Raw genomic sequence first — 14,338 nt, 5'->3', positions numbered from 1 at the left:
TCGTTTTAGTTAACTATCATAACTTTGTACCCCCTACAGACATGAACAACAAGCCTCCCCTTAGAGGGGTAAACACAAGCCTTAACACATTGTGACACAAACTAACAGTTGACTCACTCATTTCATGCACTTCCAGCTGCCTAGTTCGCATCATTCATGGTTCCTGACAACAATGCGTCCCTACTCGTATATTTACACTGACTTTACATTTAATTCACATGCACCAATTATAATACTCATTAGGTGCAAACAAAGCACAAGGATGTAACTGCTCCTCACGGGACGGTTAAATATTGATACACAGTATCTATTTTCTCATCTGGGACCTGCAGCAGCTTGACACATGATTTCCATCTAATTTGTATAAACTAGCAAACCATCCTTCTTTCTCTATGATGCATTCAGTAGTTTTTACCTTTGATCAGAAGTAACTTTTGTGTCTTGCTAAATCAAAGCATGTCTGCTATCAAAACAGGGAATAAAGTTGCCAGGAGAGGTGAGGAGCTCACAGGCTTTTCTTAATTCACAGTGGAACAGAATTGGGGGAAGACTGACAGCAGTGCAACGTCACACACAAAATGTATTTTTAGCAACATTAAATTGTTTTCTACTTTTGAAGACACACTTCAACTGAGTGTATGAGAAAAACTGCCTTCTATGAGTTCTTCCCTCTGGCACCTGCGTATGATCAAAGCAGTTCAGGTGGGGGGTAGAAAGCTCAAAGAAAGCATTGTACTGATAGCGAGTAAAGCAAGTGTGGTTTAGATTAAGGAACCAAGGTTAAGGTTTGTTTACAACCATGAAGTCAACACGGAGCTGGTTTTAAAAAGAGCGGGTGTAAAACTTTAAGCATTGAACTGCTGAACCTGTGGCTTTGGGAGCTGAATAAAATCCTCACTGCTCTGAACAGACTGTTACAAGGATATAAAAAGGGATCAAAGTGTGACAGTTGCAGAGGAGTGTGACATTCTCCACTTAAATGTATGTTCCTGTCATGTAGGTACCCTCCATTGTCATCCACGTGTACGGTAGTCCTCTTATGGAGGAGAGTCTATCTGTGCCGTGAATATGTGGGATTCTGCTTCCATAAGCTTACATAGCAGTGTGTAGGAGAGTGTAGAGTAACATTACGTAACTTTACAATGTTGTGTGAACAAGTATGATTTATGACCCGAGCAGCCTCTCATACCAGTACTTCCTCCCACTTATCAAACGACCAGTAACGCATGTGGTGGAGCACACACAAGCTTGAAACATCGCTCAGTCTATGAGGACCCAGAGGACTTAGGCATCTTCATTAGAGGACAGATCCCCTGGCAGCTATTTCACGTCCCACAGAGACCATATATTCCTCAAAGAGATTATCCCCCTTAAGTGCCCCATAACCCACATCACAATCCCACTATCCCAGCCTCATATCAAACCACAGATCTTACAGCAGTGTCGGTGTAAAAACGTCAGCACCTGACAACTTCTATTCTCATCGTAAGGTGATTGTAAGTCATCTGAAAACGAGCCGCCGGTAAATTCAGGTGGAGGCAGTTTCTTTCTTTCCCCGAGGCAAAAACATCAATAGCTGAGAGTGAGGGGCCAGGACAACCTATAGCACAGGACAGATCGATAGTGCAACAAACTCAGTAAAGATTGACTGGAGAGTTGCCTAGAAACATCCTGGTTCAGATTTATGACAGGAGGGGGGACACCAGCCAGAAGGAGACGCTGAAGCATGTAGAGAGGAACGAGGAATCTGAGGAGCATTTCTAGGTTAAAGGGGATTCTCTCTAAGGATTGAACAGTTCTAAATACAAGTGATAAACATTATTTTTTTTCCCTTATAGAGACAGATCCTTAGGAGGAATTTGTAGGAGTACAATAGTTCTGTGAATGGCCTTCATTCCTCGTTAACACAAAACTGTGTGACACCCTGTAGAGATGTTGGTATGGGTCCAAGTGGCTTTTTTTGTTGGTACCTGCATGTTACATACACTAACCATGAGGTCTTAATTTTTAAGGGTGGGGTCACTGTCAAGCTTTTTCTCTTTTAGTTTTAATTTTGATAAGTTTCAGCGCATGATAAATCTGCAATTTGAAATTTGTTAATCATTAGAAAGAAAATTGCATTTTGAGTTCCTTGTACTCTGAACAGGTCTTATGAAGCTAAAAGGTACAGATGAACCGATCCAAGAAATGAGATGTGGAGGCCAAGGCCGTTTATTTCCATGTTTTATTCATCTATGAAGATAAGCATTTGACCATTTGCATGTGACGTCATTATGTCTGCCCACTCTCACTTGAACAGCAAAAAGGGTGTTACTGGATGCTGGTGCTAAATTAATACTCTTATGTTATCTGGTATTTCATGTATTAGCTCCTATGGCTTCCATACTGATTTCCATAACCAAGCGGTTGTTGTGTTTGTGTAGCAGCGTGAGTTATCATCTGCCTCAACCAGTGGATTTGTCACACAGTCACACACGTATTACCAGTTATTTTCAGGTCTCATTTCATTGTTAAAGCAAATCTGATAGTATGAGTAAGCGGTGAATCAAAGTCTGAGATGAAAAGGTTGACTGTATGAAAATAAAATATTTTCAAACATGATTAGAGTTAGAGTTTATCTCATGAGCTAGCAAAACTTGTTCATTTGATTACCAGAATAGATGACAATGTACACTGTGAGGTAATATCAACAGTCGCTAAAATGCGGCAGCTGGTTAGCAAAGAAGTAAGGTGGTATAGGATTAGTCTTTGCAAATTTCTCTTCAGACATCCATACAAATGCCTAAAGGTTACAGAGTCACTGGCATTTTTGCACAATGTGGAAGTGCTTTAGTTATTCATCGAGTGTCCACTTGGAGCTGGCTCAAGAAGTACCAGAAAACCACATGCGCAACAAGCCCCAAAAAAAGCTATTTATACAACAGTAATAAACATATTTACAGCATGGTTTATACTGCACACACTGTAAGGGGGTGAATTTTTTCCCTAACATGGCACTTAAGACAATATGAAGATGACAAGTTTACCCAATCAGAAGCCCAGCTCAGCTGATTGATGGCTGTTATGGTGCGTTCCATTTGTAATAGGAGGTCAGAATTTCCCAGATCCGAGTGGGAACGCGCAGCCAGAGTTCAGGGATAAACGGTAATGAAGCTCCTGTTATATTCTTTTTATTTTAGAACTTCTGACTAGTGTTTGTCGCAATAAATCAGCTGTTAAAACTGCTGCTATGGCAAGTTTCCCCAACTTGGCGACTAGAACGCTGAACTTGGAGATGACATCACAGAGACCATGCCCATTCATGACACAGTCTAGGCTGTAAATACACCTTGAACATACTTATGATTCAAGTGCACTGTGGCCTAATGCAAACATTGCTACGTTCACGTCCTTAGTAGAATAGACACCTGACTACAAAAAGTCAATGACCTCTGATGGGGTCTGCAAGGTGGCCGCGAGAGGCCATATCCAAATGCCATTAATCTTGACTTTTTTTTTTCTAAAGCCATATACAACCAGTTCAAAGCTGGATTATTTGCAATCCTGTAACATCACACCTTTACTGTTAATGTCACTAAGGTGAGACAGTGAGACCAAGTCGTCTTCCTGCTTTGCTAACATCAGAGGAAGTGACAAAGGTGAGACAGAATAACTGTGAAACTACGTGGCCAGCAGGTCGGAACAGTCCAAGCTCTCCTCATCATGTCTCTTGCTCTTCTGCAATGCTGTAATACAATGTGAAACCAGACACTGGGACAGCAACATTACACTGTAACAGATTCAAAATAAAAGAGTAAAAGCACACTGATGGCCGAGCTTTGTTACCGATAGTTTCTCACTCACGCTTTGTTTGTAAAGTAATGAAGAGATACTTCACTGTCTTCCATATGTCGCCTTGCTCCTGCACACAGAGCACAGCGGCAGTGGTCCTCCATAGACTGTGGCTACATGAATAACCTTATCTGGCTTTAAACCTCACTTTTCCCTCTAGTGAACAGAAAGAAAACACATTTGTATTCACCCACAGATGCTTTCACTGAACACAAACCTGCTGTTCTTGACTGCACCGGATGTAATCTTGTTTTCAGCCAGGTGAACCATAATCGGGCTCCACACTGTTCTATATACAATGAAGAGAAGCTGTCTTTCACACTAGTCTATAACCTCTCACATGATAGAAGTTGTGCTAACAGCCTGGGGCTGTGATTTTTTTCTTGCTTATGAAATTAAGAGCTGCGGTTTTCTAATGCCTCCTGGGCCCTTTAGTGTAAATTGGTTCTATTTTAAAGTCTTCTCCCTCCAGACTGACAGTGAAGAAGAAGCGAGGATGAGTGATTGTGACTCTCGATGAAAGGGGAAAGGAGAGATGGAAGGCAGCATTGTTGGTGAAAGGGTTAAAAAGAAAATGGCAGCAACAAAAGGGGGATGTGTGCGCAGCATGATAGTGGCCCATTAAGGGGTTAACAGTTGGAGGGAAAGCGATAATGGAGGCTGGAGCAGCTGTATAGAGGAGCCACACACCAACCGCTGACATAAGACAGAGAGAAACCGAGGGAAGAAAGGATGCGCCACACTCGTCTCATGTCAGCATTGTGTGAACACTGAATAAATACATAAAAACAACTTTCACATATTGTGATAAAACCACTGTTTTTTTATTGACACCTCTAAAAACACATGCACATTGTTCACACCCGTTCACACATACGCTCGCTCTTTGTAAACAGGCCTGCAGATGCATAATTAAGCATTTGTGAAGACTACAGAGCAAGGAGAAGAAACAGGGGCTTCCTCATGGCTACAAGCTGCCATGGAGTTAATGTGACCTTTAGCATGTACAGATAACACCGCGGTATACACATGATAACCATAATGCTATCCTCCCACTCAATCACTCACCCTTGCTCTCTTCTTCCCTTTCACATAAACACAGGTACAAGTAAACATGGAGACATGAACCAAACACAAGTTACATGCAGCAGAATGTACACATGAAACAGATGATGTTTTCCTGAGCTTAAATTGCCTGTAGTTCACCTCAGCAGACCCTGGTGCTGCTGTACGTACATGATAGCTCCTTTTTACTCTCCAGCAAGGTGATCTGAGGTAACGAAAGGGTGGGAGGATGGGGAGGGGGGAAGCAGCTTCATTCAACTCCTCTTCTGTTTCAATTTGTAAAGCTTGCATGTTGGAAAACAGCCACTAAGGCTGGGGATAACGGAACAAACATATGTAGTCAGTCATTTGTATATATTACACACACACACACACACACACAAACGCGCACACAAACAAATGCGCACAGGCCTCCAGATTAAAGGCTGGGCTAAATTCTAATTCCCATAGAAGCATCTTTGTTTGTAAAAAGGTAACAAATTGTTCTTGCTTTTCCCACAAACAGCTGAAGGCAGAGCAGATCTGACGAGATGTGGTTCAGCTAAGGCTTTTTGTTCCTTGCTGAATATTTATCAGTGGCCGGAGGAGGCTGTGATTGAGTTTTGCAGCAGAACTGTTATGTATCATGTGCTGTAAATGAAGTAGTACGGCAGCTCAGGGGATCAGCAGTCACACTCTGACCTGAGGGCGCAGAGACCTGATGAGAAAAAGGAGAAACAGAGTGTACAGGCAGAGCGGGGAAACACACACACACACACACACACATGTATACACACACGCAGCCTACACTCTCCATATGGAGTTTTAACAATGGCAGGAGCAGCTTTCCAAACTTGCATATTTCAAGCTGCAAGTGAAAGCGTTAGTCGATTGTGCGAGCAGAAGAAGAATGATGAAATCACACATCTCTCGCATCTCGCTTCTGCACTCTGCTCTCCCACCAAATACTGTGTTTAACAAACATTCAAAAACAACCAGCAGGCAATACTGAAATAATGAGCTCACACGCCGACTGTATGATCAGATAAAGAGACTTCACATGCACACACCTGCCCCCACCACACGCTCATGAAGCCATCATCGCACTTCTGAATCTCCCCGGCGTTGTAATGAACAACAAATATTTGCTTACAGCTGCATTACTCATACTCACATACCCTTTTGTGTTGTGATCACGCCCTAACGCGGGAACGGCCTCAGATCAATATCCTAATTAGCCATAAAGCATATGCATTGTGGTGATACATTATATGCCTGGCATCTCTTGGCTAGCATCTCACAAGAATTACCATATAAATGAACTGTAGCCATTTATTAAGCTAAGAGCCACGGTGGGGACTTGGCATGCTAGCACGGGAGCAGAGAAAAAAAAAGTGTAAGTTACAACACGCATTAGGAAAGAGAAACATCATGAGAGGTCGAGCAGTCGGGTAACAAATTGCATCAACTGCTGGCAGAGCGAAAACATCTGCCATACTGTGCCTCCACCCGTCGAGTGAGTAAGTAAGTAAGTAAGCGGCGAGGAAACCCCCAACACGCTTTCTTTCCACTCTTTGTGTTCAACTGGACTGCAAGTAATTCAATACACTTCTCCTTGTGCAGGCTCACTCAAATGAAACGCAAAGGGAATGAACTACATCAAGTGGAGCACTGTTTGAACCACTTACAGTAACACCACTGTGTGTGCGCGTGTGTGTGTGTGTGTGTGTGTGTGTGTGTGGAGCATGTGCAAACCCTGTTACATGTATAAAAAAACAAACCTTCATCCAAAAGATAGTCCTGTTCTGCACATTTCCTTGACCAAACTTAACACCCCGACAGAGAAAGAAGAAGAGTGAGACAGCTACACAATACCAGGCTGATCTCTCCATAGCAACACACATGGTAACACAAATCTATTTCAGAGCAGTGAGCGCGGCGTAGCACTTAAACACAGCCGACATAAGAAAAAAAAATGAGAAAACAGCGATCAATTATTAAAAGAGCTTCATGTTCATACTTACAGTCTGTGTGTCGCCAGCTGCAGCCCAAATTGAGCGGCTCACACAGCGCTCACCTACCTCTCTGAGTGCGATTGTTTTGCCTTATCACAGATCTACAGCAGTGCCACTCCTTCATCACACACAGAGGATGTGAACTAAAGGATCTGCCCCTTGTCTGACATTTCAGTTTTTAAAGCACTGTGTGTTTACTTTCAAGGTGTTGGCTGCCCTCATACACACACACACACACACACACACACACACAGACACTAAAGCATCCACACATACACACACACACACACACATGGGAGGTAGTGGAAACATGGGCACCCTAACGAGAGGAAAACAAGCATAGGCCTGTGTAACAGCAGCAGAGATGACCGATACAGAAAGTTTAAATCAACCTAATGTTTCTCCTGGCAGGAGCGCATACACTAAATCAAAGCTCTGTAAGAACATCTGTCGACATCAATTGTTCAAAAGCTCCAGCGCTGGATGTTATCTCAGTGATATTATAAAACCAACACAAACACAACTGAAGTCAAAGTAGATTTTTAGAGAGAGCCGGCGGCCAAATTACCTCAAAATTTCCCTTAGTTTAGACGGCAGAACTGCCCTGAAAATAAACGTTTCTGTGGATGGAAAATCTGAACACTGAGAGGAGGAGGGGGAAAGACTTGACAAGATGCTTCAGCTACAGTGTTTACACAGAAACAAAGGAAGTATTTCTTCTTTTTACACAATTTGCTTTATAACTTCACAAAACAGCTAATTTCTTACCAATATGTTCAGGTTTAGCTCGGTTGTTTAATCCCCTGTCCTGTGTTTGGTCTTTGTGGGGCATTTCTTCCTCCTTCAACAGCCCTATTTCTGAATGACGGCGTAAAAACCCATGACAACTTACTTTTAAAAAAAACTTTCCAAAAACGTCTTTTAAATAGCTAATCTTGACAAAAAAATAACACGAAGGACTAAACAAAAAACTGGACTCTAGTCAAGTCTTTTCTCTGGATCAAGAATGCAATGTCAGATCTTCTAAAGTACAGCGTGGTTCTGCCCCTCAGATATCGAGAGGTGGAAAGTCAAACCCAAAGTGCACTGAATCCTCCAGCCAGTATCTCACAGACACGGAGTTGGTTGCAGGTGCTACTTTGATGAACACTGTGTTGACCTTTCTCAGATCATATAGGCTGATGATACACGTGTTGGACCGCAGTTTGGCAGCATCTGCACAAAAGGCTCGGCTGTAATGGCTCCTCTCCTCTCTGAAGCCATCCATTCTCCAGTGACACACATAACCTTATGTTCTCCAGAAAGGTGGGCTGGCTGGCACACACACACACACACACACACACACACACACACACACACACACACACACACACACACACACACACACACACACACACACACACACACACACACACACACACACACACACACACACAGATACACACACACACACACACACAGATACAGCAAAGAGCCCAGAAGCCTGGAGCACCTCGCAAACAAAGGTGATGAGACAGGCGATCCAAGGCTATGAATATTTCTATTTCCTTTTCTAACTTTAACCTTATCTTATGCCAACATTATTCTTTTTCTTTACTTGCAATTTCACGACACTGTTGTGTTTGCTACATAAACACAACAACCGCTTGGTTATGGAAATCAGTTTGGAAGCCATAGGAGCTAATACATGAAATACCGACACGATAAATCTGCAATGAATGAGGAGAAGTGTAAAGGGATTAAATGGGGTCTAAATCACAAGTACCCTCTGTTAGCTGGACCCTAACTGTAAGAAAACATGGAAAAACTTGTGTTTTTAAGCAAATTTAAGGGAAAGAGCCTCATGACTGAGGATTTTTGACTATTTTGTACCTGTTGATTTCTTGTCTGATCAAATTTGTCATGCTGCAACAGGTTTCCAATTCAGCAAAGAAACAAATGAATCATTTTGGCTAATAAAACAAACCCCTTGAAGAAGAAGATTTAAACTTACTCCTGTTTTTTAAGTATCTACTACATTTTATCAAATTAAAACACAAGAATAAGTTTGCTCAGGCCCTTTAAATTGTAATGAAGTTTGGAACTATTTCTTTAAGGGAATAAAACTGTCAAACTTAATTAAAGGAATAATTTGAAGAGTAATCTCCTTATCTGACTCTCAAAACACAGCAAATCATAGCATTGACAAAATATTTCACTGCTCCTTAAATCATGCAAGTAATCTACTGATGCTTTAAAATGCCGCTGTTTCTAACATTACGGTGAATAATTGATTACAGGTGTCTGAGAAACACAGCTTCTGTGTTTTCTGAAAAACAAGATCCAATCCCTCTGGTTTACGTACAACAGAGTCTCTTTAGAGACACCGGCCCGGCAGTAAGTGGCAGCATTAGAGTACTTACACAACCAATCACAAAGGAAGCAGCAGCGCACCTTTCAAACACACAATGTTATTGAGGCAGGACACAATATCGTACGAGCTGCCATCAGTTCAGTGGTGGGGCGATCGGGTTTCAGGTTGTGCTGTAATCGTATACACTTTATCAGGCTTGTTCTGTCACAAGTGTTTTGTTTAAGGGAATTCAAAAGGAGAGGCAGTTTCATTGAGGGCTGCTCAATAAGATGTAACCACGATCCCACAAATATCCCTGAATGGTTAAGTGTGTCTAGCCGGATCAAAATACTTGGATCAGAGCGAGTGGAAAAGGTTTGATGCTTAGCAAGAGTCTTTCAGGGACAGGTTTCTCTTTTAGATTTCTTATTTCAAGTATTGCTACATTTATTTTGCTTACAGAGGATTTTACTTGCCATTTTTGTATTTCTCACTGTGTAAAAAGTTGTCTTGAAGCTCTCACTTGTCATTATATTCATTACTCTGTAACAGTATCTGAGGATGTTGTCGCAACAACTGGTATCCTACTTCATACTGACATTTTCAGACTATTTTCCAGCTTTTCATTGCGTCAGCCATCAGAGATAAGCAACAGCAGTTTAGAGAAGCCAAATAAAATCCTCACGTCGTAATCAGAACAGGTTTAAAAGGCAGGTTGCCAGATGCACTGAAGACTTTCTGGTGACATTTCGCACTGCATATTAAGAACAATACACTTTATTCTTAACTTATGGATGCCCAATTCATGGTTACATAATCAGTGGTCCGGGCACATTAAAGGTTATCTGACTTCCTGTGCTGAATTCCTCTATGCTGCATCAATACACAGACTGGGAGCAGATAAAGCCCCAGTCCCAGAGCCTAACTCTTTGTAATTCTAGCTTGGATCAGTCCAATGACAACTTCAAGAAAAGTGAACTTTACTTTCCCCTCAGTTATTTGTTCTGCTGATGCTCCAAGACTGAGCCAAGATCAGGACAGTCATGTCAAGGTGGTTTGGTGTACCACCTCTTGCTACTGGCGCCAGCTCAGCTCCCCAAAAACATCTGCAGCATTTTAAAGAGGAGTCTGGTGCTCTTATTTAGATGCTGCAGCCTCATCAGAGGCTCCTTTGCTTTTCCCATTTCTGTGATGTAAAAACTTAGATTAGCTGCATCTACACTCTGGGGCAGGGGGAAATGGTGCATGGAACTGATGCATACTTGAAGTTAAAGATACTTTGTGCTTTAATATTTAGTCGTAAGCTTTTTTTTGTCATTTAACCTAATCATTTCAGATCAGGGTTAAGATAGTATTAGCACAATGTTATAGCACAAAGATATTGCATCTGTAACATCAGTATATTTAAGGATCTTGCATTTAGGCTTTTGATAAACAGGACAGTTAAATCACTAATGTAGCCATCAACTAAAATGGAAACTTGACTCTATGTTCTGCAAGACTTGCTTGGATGAGAGGAAAGCTACACAACTACTCTAAATTTTTATAATTGAAACCAAATCAGCTTGCAATCTTTTCACTTGTCTTCATTCATCCTCTCACATTATCACTGTTTTAAGCTTAGCTCGTCAACGTATTCGTTTAGACCTCTTTTGTCATTTTTAAAGCTCATGCAAGCAACTCGACCTTTTGATTTCGATGCGTAAATTTATCTAGATTGATTCATCTCTGTTATTAGAAAGGAAACTATGCAGGCTACTCTTTTCACGCTACACTGTGTGTATTTCAGCTGTGGACATGACTGCAGGGCAGCTTTCTAAGCGGAACATACAGCACGTACATGACTGTAAAGTGACTTTAAAAGTACGTTAGGAGCTGCTCGCGCGGACAGCTGCAGGCCCAGTGTTATAAAGCTAACCATTCTGTCTGTGTCTGAAAGCCAAATGATCAAAATCCCCTTCATAAACCCCTCTGCTTGGTGGAAACAGCACACGCTTTGTTCCTAATTCAGCTGCTGGGGAGCGTCGTTTGAATATTTTCAGTGAGCTATCCAAAACAACACTGCAACATGGAACAGGTGTGTGTGCGCGTGAGGGTTCGCGTTCGCGGTTTGTTTGTGCGTGCTCGCGCGAAACATATCAGGTTGGATAAGAAACATCACGCGCTGGATTAGCCAATATGTGTGGCTGTAATGTAACTGCTTTGGGCAAAAACATGAATGACTATTCAAAAATGACCCCCTCCTCATCCTTAACATACAGACACACAGAGGCTGTCATGTGTGTGGCGCGTGCACGCCGTCCACATGAGCAAATTAGCTTTATCAAAATCATATGACAGGCGTGGTCGTTGATGGACAACGTTCTTGTCATACTTACATACAATGATGTGATATCACAGGAGAGAATGTAAAAATGTACCTTGTGGGGGTCGATGCGGATCCTCTCCTCGCCTTTATGCGGGCTCTCTGGCCACAGGTGATAGCTCGAGCCGTAGTTGGGGCTGTCTTTGCTGCTGTTGCTCACAGTCGCAGACGAGTTCCCCGCGTACGCCTGTTGTGTTACCGGGGGTGAGACTCTGGACTCGCGGCTGTGCTCGCCTGCCTGCCCGGAGATCCTCGCAGACTTGTGTCGGTCCTGCTCACAGTGCTGCGGACGCTGGGGACAGAGCCCCAGTGCGCCGTGCTGCTGCTGCCGCTGTTGCTGCTGCTCGTGCGGTTGCAGCTGAGGAGCCTGGTGAGTCCTACATAGCTCTCCAGAGCCGCTGGCGCAGTAGTTGATCGGCAAGCTGCTTCCCACCAGAAGCTGTTGCTGCGCTCGTAATTGTGGGATCTGTTGCTGCTGCTGTAGGTCCTGAGTCTGACACTCGAATGCTCTCCTGTTAGCCTCGGTTGACTCACATACATTGAAAGAGCGCCCTTTCTGTGAGTTTGCACGGATTCCTTCAGGGGAGGGGTCCCTCTGTTGGAGTCTTAAATGACTGTGCTGTTGCTGCTGTTGCTGTTGCTGCTGTTGCTGTTGCTGCTGTTGCTGCAACAACTGCCTGTGGTCTCGCTGCCCTCCTGCTCCTCCTCCTCCCCTGCAGCGTTCCACGATGCTCGCCTGTTGGTAATTGTCGGCACTCCTTCGCAGCCGATCCCCCCGTTTAGATTCCCGGGAAAAGAGCAGAGAGGAGAAGGATGATGGTGGCGGAGGTATAGGAGGCGGTAAAGGTGGGGAGGGCTGCGGTGGGTGAGAATCGACAGGATGGGGCTGGTTTTTGGAAAGGCTTGCCTCCTGCTCGGAAAAACTGCAGTGGCAGCTCGGAAAAACAGGCTGCTTATCTGACTGCGACGCCGGCGGCTGCTTCTGCTGAGAGCCGGCCGGGGCCCAGGGATCTTGCTGCAGGTGCGCCGGCTGCCCGGTGCTGGGTTCACCGGCTTGGTATGAAGGTCGCTGGGCAGTGTCGTAGCTCGCCAGAGGTAGAGGGTCTCCACTGCGAACAGGTCTCCTGGAGGGCTGGCTCAGACACGGGAGCTCCTGGAGGCTCTGACGCTGAGCGGTGGTGGTCGGAGCGCGGTCTCGGTGGTGAGAAGAGGGCGGGGGCGGCAGGCTGAAAACAGGAGCGGCTGGGTCTCGGTTCTGCGCGCTGCTTGCTTGCTTTTGGTCGGGGGTTTGGTGCTGATGGACAGCTCCCGCGTACCGATGCCGCATCCCCTTGATCGCCGCGTCTCGCTGTGGTTGCTCCTTTGGCGTGCAGAGCTCCGACACCCGTTCATTGCGATCAGTCCCAGCAGAATAGGAGCGACTTGTATCATTGGTAGGTTTGACCAGGACCTGCCTTAAAACGTCACCGTACAGCCAAAACGCCGCCTTCGCCTGAATATCGCTCCATCGCCTGCTCTGCGCACAGGTTGCAGCGGATCGATCACTCCTGAAGGCTGTTAGGATATGACAAGAACGGGATTATGCGAGGGGCAGAAAGGTGTTTAGATCCCGATCACATGGTCGATCATCTTAATCCACTGTGGAGCCAATAGATCGACTTTGTCAATGTTGCCATAACCACCCTGCATAATCACAAATCACTTTTACTGCTACGTCACCTGAACCGATCCATAGGCCTGTCAAACATATATCTGCACGTCACTATAGTTTATGATCAACTCTTAATGATTGCCTGCCTCTTGAAATGATGCTCATAAAGTGTCAGCATTTTTTAAACCGTGAAAGGAACAATAAACACACTCTTGATGTCTATTTCCAAAATTCCCACTTGTTGGCTCACAGAGAAGCATCAAACAAACCGAGCTGCAGCGATTACCTCATGCCACACAGCTCGAGCTGTGCAGTCTGCAATGTATTTAATAATTAAGCAGAATATGCCTGGTTTTGTATTACCAGGCAGAAATATTTAGAATGGGAGCTGCATGCAGACCTGCAGCATGCTCGCTGCTGTTGCATGCTCTTCTAGTGAAGAAGGTTTTCTGTCTCTGCAGCTGCAGCAGCAGCAGGAAGAAGAGGAGGAGGAGGAGAAGCGGTTAGATGGAGACAGAGGGAGGCTGGGCGCAGACGGAGCTGTCCGCGGTGCTGAAGGAGATCATCACTAAAATAGCCTCTGATGTGGTGTCAAGCAGCCAGAGGACGCACAACTGTCCATCACATGTCGGTCAAAAATGTCCCCCAGCTGTTGGAGGGGTTATTCATTTCGTAACATGCAACTTGCACTAAAGGGCAAATCCAGATTTTTTTTCATTCAAGTCGTTGTGAGAGTAAAACATGCCCATGTTTACAGTGACAAAGTTACTGATGGACTGTTTTCAACGCAGGCATTCCCTTCCTAGCAGGGCTTCTGTGTAACAGATGGACAACGAAATCCACTCCACAGTCCTCCCTCTGTGTGTCCCAGGACAGTGTTTTGTTGTGGATGGATAATAACTCAAAGAGAGCTTTATACATGAAAGAGCAAAAAACAGATATCCTCTTAATTCAGAAACCAGCGCTGCTGAAGCCTCTAATTCTGTCAATTTAGCTGAGGCTTTTGTTAGACTTTCCAAGTCATCTTTTATGATGGTGTTGACATATTTTATTAATCACAGGTGACAGGTTCAAGAGGTCCTCCTCATGGGACCTGGGAT

At 44.1% G+C, this 14,338-nt stretch overlaps 1 protein-coding gene across 1 annotated transcript in view; it reads right to left on the bottom strand.

Annotated features, from left to right (window-relative positions):
* Nucleotides 1–13,081, bottom strand: part of LOC141803981 (small conductance calcium-activated potassium channel protein 2-like) — a 69,229-nt gene extending 56,148 nt beyond the window's left edge. The window contains exon 1 of the mRNA XM_074688152.1: nucleotides 11,643–13,081. Within this exon, the coding sequence (XP_074544253.1) occupies nucleotides 11,643–12,914 (1,272 nt within the window). The 5' untranslated portion in view covers nucleotides 12,915–13,081. The remainder of the gene's footprint in view (nucleotides 1–11,642) is intronic.
* Between the last annotated feature and the right edge of the window lie 1,257 nt (nucleotides 13,082–14,338).

This window comes from Halichoeres trimaculatus, unplaced genomic scaffold (assembly GCF_033239565.1).
Source record: "Halichoeres trimaculatus isolate MK-OKI-2021-1 unplaced genomic scaffold, fHalTri1.1 fHalTri1_scaffold_15, whole genome shotgun sequence".
NCBI classification, from domain to species: Eukaryota; Metazoa; Chordata; class Actinopteri; order Labriformes; family Labridae; genus Halichoeres; species Halichoeres trimaculatus.
The sequence above is the reverse complement of the archived record's forward strand: the minus strand, read 5'-3'. Positions and strand labels throughout refer to the sequence as shown.